The 6,000-nt window shown below is 46.1% G+C and overlaps 1 protein-coding gene across 1 annotated transcript in view; it reads left to right on the top strand.

Moving 5' to 3' along the window:
• The first annotated feature begins 4,338 nt into the window (after positions 1 to 4,338).
• SEC24B (SEC24 homolog B, COPII component) overlaps positions 4,339 to 6,000 on the top strand; it is a 44,267-nt gene continuing 42,605 nt past the window's right edge. Inside the window, exon 1 of the mRNA XM_086463703.1 lies at positions 4,339 to 4,462. Within this exon, the coding sequence (XP_086319829.1) occupies positions 4,339 to 4,462 (124 nt within the window). The remainder of the gene's footprint in view (positions 4,463 to 6,000) is intronic.

Raw genomic sequence — 6,000 nt, 5'->3', positions numbered from 1 at the left:
AAACTGCCAGAGAGTAACAGATCTTTCAGGGGTTTATTAGTTTTACAGGTCTTATAAAAATTACTGGAAAAACATAAAACTTTAATAGCTGAAAACTGAAAAGGTTTCATGAGCTTAAGCTCAGCCTGTTTGGATCACGGCATCGCTACGTTTCTCCAGCTGGGATGTGGCACACCAGCTGCAAAAATTCCCCAGACTGTCTTGCTTTTGTTTAGCTGTCCTTCAAGGTCACACAAAAGCTTGTGGCTAGAGTTTCCCTTTGAACATAATTACATGAAAATATTTACATCTCTAGATACAGATGAGGTTCCTCCTTAGTCATAGCTTGCCTGGTGATTTCTAAGTACTAATGTGGTAGACTGAAGTTGGCAGCTGATAAACCACCCAGGAGCATTACAAGTCTAGATACAGATATATATGTTCATCCACGCTGCATACTCAAGAGGCGTACTAGGAATAATTGCCAATCAGGAGTCTCAATTTAAGTAAGAATTTATGTCTATTTCCTGATTTGAAGAGGTATCACAGAAATTAAAGACTAGACTGTGAACAGGGACGACACCCATCGTTAGGGGTTAGAGAATGGAACAACTACGCTGACTTTCAGTCTCAGACACGAAGGTCATAATGATTAGCTACATTGAGCAACTATTAGCTGCAACCTTTAGCAGAGCTCATTCTTTTATATTGCTTACAGCCACCCTAGGATGATGACAGTTAGGCTGTTGCTGATGCCAAGGTAGCCAAAGGTGGCTGGATTGCCACCACTAGGTTGGCAGTGGCAGCGACGGTCCCTCTTATCCTGTAATCTGCATAGGGACTCATAAAGATTATGTCCGTATAGAATGTACGTGCCTAAGCTTTTCCTTAGAGCTGGTGAAACTGCAGCCAGGCAGATCCTGCTGCTTTCTGAACCTTTTCCATTACAGGTATAAAAAGCCCAGAAAAAAAAGGGAAGGAAAGAAAAAAAAAAAAAAACAAACACAAAAATTAAGCACAGTTCAGTCTTGTGTACCCAACTTGAATACGTGCAAAGTGCTTCAGGCAGACAAACAAAAGCCCTGCTCATTGCTGAGACACAGAACTCCTCTGGAGTTACCTGGATAATAAATAAAATAAACTACATGAAAAGGTAATGTGTACATGTGTAAGAAAGCTGAGCTGCATCACAACTGATTTCTCTTCCTCTGGTAGGTTTTAGATCTTTGAAAGATTTTTATTTAAAGTGGAGCATGACTACCCTGGGGCCTCTTCTACTAATTAGCCAGCTACAAATGAAGTATAGCACAGATCTCACCCAGCGGATGCAGGGGTTTACGCTTCAGTCAGATGCAGAGGTCACCCAAGCAGAGACACAATTTATAGTGACATCAAGAGTCTTGATTTGCCTTTCTTATTCTGGAAAGCAATCGCACTACAGTGGCTGCAGGCAACTTACCCAAACATAACGACATTAACACAATTTGGGACTTCTGGTTGTGAAAACGTGAAACTTTACTATGCAATGAAGTGGCCCAATTCCTGTAAGAAAAGCTGGAGAATAATTCGAAATTTATTAGTGAGCTAGGGTGACCCATAGCTATGTTTTGTTGATGGAGATTACAAAAGCACCTAAATTTGGCATTCTCCTTCTGAAATGTACGGCAAAGTGGAAGAGACTTGGCTTAGTTATGTTAAAGCTCAAAATTGTTTCTAACGCAGTTTATAATGATTTTGTTCTCAGGTTTGGACATTTAATGCCCCTTTTATCAGATTACAGTTAATAAGATACACTTACATGTTTTGTTCCCCCAAACCCAAATGACAGAGGGACCTTCCTGTGTCAGTGCAAAACTTCCTCTGCCAAAGGTCAAAATAAATCTACTATTAATTAAGCCTCAACAACTGGCCAAAGCATTTGTTACTCCTATAAGCTTGTTACTAGACTAAGTGGAAGTAATGGCCTAGGTGAGTCAGCTCGTGTGTTATCTGCGGCATGATAGCATAAACAGCAGACATTCATACTAATTTCTTGCTAATGCGTTCAGATTCATTATAAATGAGGAAAACAAAATTAATGGATATGAGTTTATGGTAGATTTCCGTTAGGGGCTTGTGTTCTAACTGGCAACACATCTGGATTTCCTAGGAATGAATGGGTTTAACCACAGTGTAATTGTTGTTTGTGGAAAATAATTAATTAAGCCATGTAAAAGGTTTTGTAAAAGCATTCAGAACAATGGAGAAATTCCCAGTTGCCTCTTCTTGCTTTGAGCATAATGATATATATCCCCTTGTGCTTGATCATAAATTGTTTTGTAATTTTCACAGATTGTGATGTAGGATATATTTATGGTCTCACAGTACAAAGAGTTAGAGAAACAAGACTTTGGGAGGGGAAAAGCTTTGTCAAAACACAGATTCCTATGTGTTGCATGCTGTGACAAAATATAGCTGTAGTGCAAGGAAGCAGTTACACACCTTTTAAAACAGCACTGAGAATGAAAAGATAAACCAACTGGTTGTCCATATTTCTGAATTATTTTTCTGTCATGCATTCGTTTCACACAAGTACTTTGTGTGGGATGGACAGTGGGTTATAAAGAAGGAAGAACAGCTTTAACAGCAGAATTTGTTAACCCTGTCACAACATTACAGCCCTGGGAGGGACTTCAAGAGGTCACTCACACCAAAGCTGGATGACAGTCTGACTCTCAACATATTTGTGTAAACCCTGTTAAGAGTCCTTCAATTATGGCAACGTCACACCATTCCCAGGTCACCTAGTCCTTTAGTATCTTAAGGTAATATTTTTTCTTAAACACTCACCTGAATTTTGCTGCATTTTGAGCCAAATCTTTCTTGGCCTAGCTTATTAGTACATGGAGAAGAAACTCTTTCTTTCACATACGAATCTACAATCTACCAAAAGACTAGCAGGGGCCTGTGCAAGACACTTCTTCATACGTGTGATAGGGTGTGAAGGCAGAGAAACATCAAAATATGGTCAGTTTCTCCAATATTTAAAGATGCCTTGCATGCTTCATGATAACAGTAACAGTCAGAGCTGGACCATATGCTTAGCGTACAGGCAAAGTAACTAAAACAGTATTAAAGTATTTAATGACAGACATGCATAATAACTGGTAGGAAAAACAGTGTAGAAACAGGGAAGGAACTGGTCAAATATATGTAACAAGTAAAAGTGACTCAGTGTCGTTGGACTTGGTCTTGACAATATGATCACCAGTATGTGTCATTGTGCTTTCAACTTCTGTACATAATCAATAAAAGAACCAGAGCAATTATTTCAGTCCTGAATGAATGAATCTGAGTGAATGGCAGATGATAGATAGGCGGTAGAGACAGACATGCAAACGGTCAAAATTAATATAGTTTACTGTGTGATCGACTGCAGAAGGTGCTAAATTGAATAGAGATCCTTTGCCAACAGTAGTCATCGGGGGGGCTCACCAACACTTCCCTTTCCGTTTAGAGACTATATAGTACATATCCTGTACAAGCCTGAAAAGCCCTGCCTCATCTCGCCTCGCTCTTACTTGTCAAGGCCTTTCTGTCTAAACAGATAGTATATACACATCATAGGGAGAGGTAATACACAGTGTACGCTCCTAATACAGAAAGACAAGCCTTGCCTCAGCTCACCCTGCCTCGCTGAGCCTTTTCTGCCTGTATACAGAATAATCACAGTCGGCAAGATGTCACTTCCCCTCACCTCACCTTGTGAGGCCTTTTCCCCCCATGCAGAGCACACGCATTACCTCTGTGTGTACCAGGTACCTATGTTCCTTAGATATAGGTAGCATGTATTATCCACACACACAGAAAACCCTCGATTAGGCAAGACGATGCGGTGGATGTGTAACATACGTAATGCGTGGGCTCTGAGGCCGGGACGGAGAAGCCTCGCCCTCCCTCTGGCCTGTCCGGCCGCACCAACAGGGGCATGCAGCCCCCGCCACCCACAGGCTGCGCGGGCCGGGCCCGGCCCCGCCGCGCCGCTGCTCCCTGCCATCCGGGCCGCTCGCCGCCGGGAGCGGGTCAGGTCAGCACTTCCCCAGGGCGCCCGGGCCCCAGCCGGCCTGCGGGCGGCGGGAGGCGGGGCGGTGCCGCGGAGGCGCCGCCAGGGGGCGCTGTGGGCGGCGGCGGTGCTGACAGCCGCAGGGCCGCGGTGGCGGGAGCGGCGCTCGGCCCCGCCTGCGCGCTCCTGCCCTCCCCGCTCCCGTGGGGCGGCCGCGGCCTCCCGCCTGTTGGCGACCCCCGACGCCCGCCTGCAGTTGGGGCGGAGAAGAAGGAAGAAGAGGAGCGGGCCGGAGTGAGGGAGCGCTGCGAGAAGCTATGTCCGCGCCCGCCGGGCTGCCGCCGCGGCCCGCCGGTGCCGCCGCCGCCGTTTACCCGGCCGGGCCCGGTGCCTCTCGGGAGGCCGCGGCCCCTCAGAGCGGCGCGCCTCGCTACCAGAACGGTGAGAGGCCGCCGCGGCCTGCGTGGGGCCTAGCGCTGGCGGCGGGGAGAGGCCGCCCGCGGGGTCCCCGGGGCGAGCTGCGCTGCCCCCTCGCTGGGGGCGCTGCGGGTGGCGGGGGGAGCTGTTCGTTTATCCCTTCGCTGTGGTGGGGGGCGGCGGGTAAGGGGCGCCGAGGCGGCGGCTGTGGGGGGCGGCGTGGGCGCGGGTCCGGCGGAGGGCCCGGTGGGCCGCGGCCGAGCCGGGGCGTACCGAAGCCCTTTCTCTGAAAGGGAGCAGGAGCCGCTCGGGAAACGCGAGTCCCGGCCCGGACCCCCGCAGCTGTATGCGGGGTTAACTTTTAAGAAGGCGCAGCCTCTCCCAGCCTCGCTAAAGGAGGGAAAGGGTATCCGCTTCTTTCTCTCCTCGCGAACTGGGAGCTGCTCGGTGATGTGGGGCCTGCTCTGTGGCGTTCCGGGACTGCTCTGGAGGCCAGGGCACTTCCAGGCCTCGGCTCTGGCAGTCGGGCATGAGTACGGGCAGAAAACCACGTAGTGTGGATGAGAGCGCTTGCTTACTTCGTAACTGTTCGTGAACTTCAAAGTAGTAGGTGGGTGGGCGTTCACACCAACTGGGTCTTGGATTTTGAGTTGAATAAACAAGCTTGGACCAGTGAAATGCGAGTCACTGAAAAACAAAGGTAAAATAGTTCAAAGTTGCAAAATACTCACTTGCTTTTCAGATGGAGAGGTATTGAGACTAACTGTACTGTGAATTAAAATAATTAGTATGCCATTCCTCATTTTTAAATTGGTGTGCCATAAAATCAGTTCTTTATTAATACACCTCGTTAATTTTTCAGAATGCCTGTATGATCTTCGTCCCCACCTAATGATGGTTTGGTATCTAAATTGTGCCTCTTGCTTGCATAGTTTTAGCTCCTACTGTTAAACCCTTTATTTTGTAGGCAGGCTGTTTTGTGCACAGGTGGTTTTTTTCTGCATAGATCAGTATGCAGGGTAAGGACCTGTAAATTTCTTTACTCATGAATATTTTTCATATCCAAAGGGGTAGTTAGGTGATAAGCAGTTACATGCCTATAGAGTAGGTTTTGAGTCAGTCTGCAGGTAATGTAGAAGTCGCTGAAGTGAATGAAAAGGAAGGTAATTAAATGGTACATTTTAAGGAGATACTAATGCCTCAGATGTGTTCAGGCTTTAGTATTTTAATGTTGAGTTTTGTCAAAATTATTCAGAAAATACCAACTTTTACTAAAAAAAATGTCATTATCATGACACAGCCACTACAGCACCAGTAACCTGGAAGTGTGTTTCACAGAAACAAATAGAAACTGACATCATACCTTCTCTTTGTGATTTTTAACTGAATGAAACAGTAATTTTAAAGACCCATCATTACTATTTGTTATTTCAATTAATTATCTCCGTGTTGGTGCTAATAGGCTTGAAAACAACTTGTTTAAAACCTTGTAGTAGACCATGTCTTTTCTGTGAAACCCCTTTTCTTTAATTCTGAGAAATTTATACACTGTTCAGTAATAG

Source organism: Leptosomus discolor, chromosome 4, assembly GCF_034619465.1.
Source record: "Leptosomus discolor isolate bLepDis1 chromosome 4, bLepDis1.hap2, whole genome shotgun sequence".
In the NCBI taxonomy this organism is placed as follows: Eukaryota; Metazoa; Chordata; class Aves; order Leptosomiformes; family Leptosomidae; genus Leptosomus; species Leptosomus discolor.
Note: the sequence above shows the minus strand (reverse complement) of the source record. Positions and strands in the feature narration are given on the sequence as shown.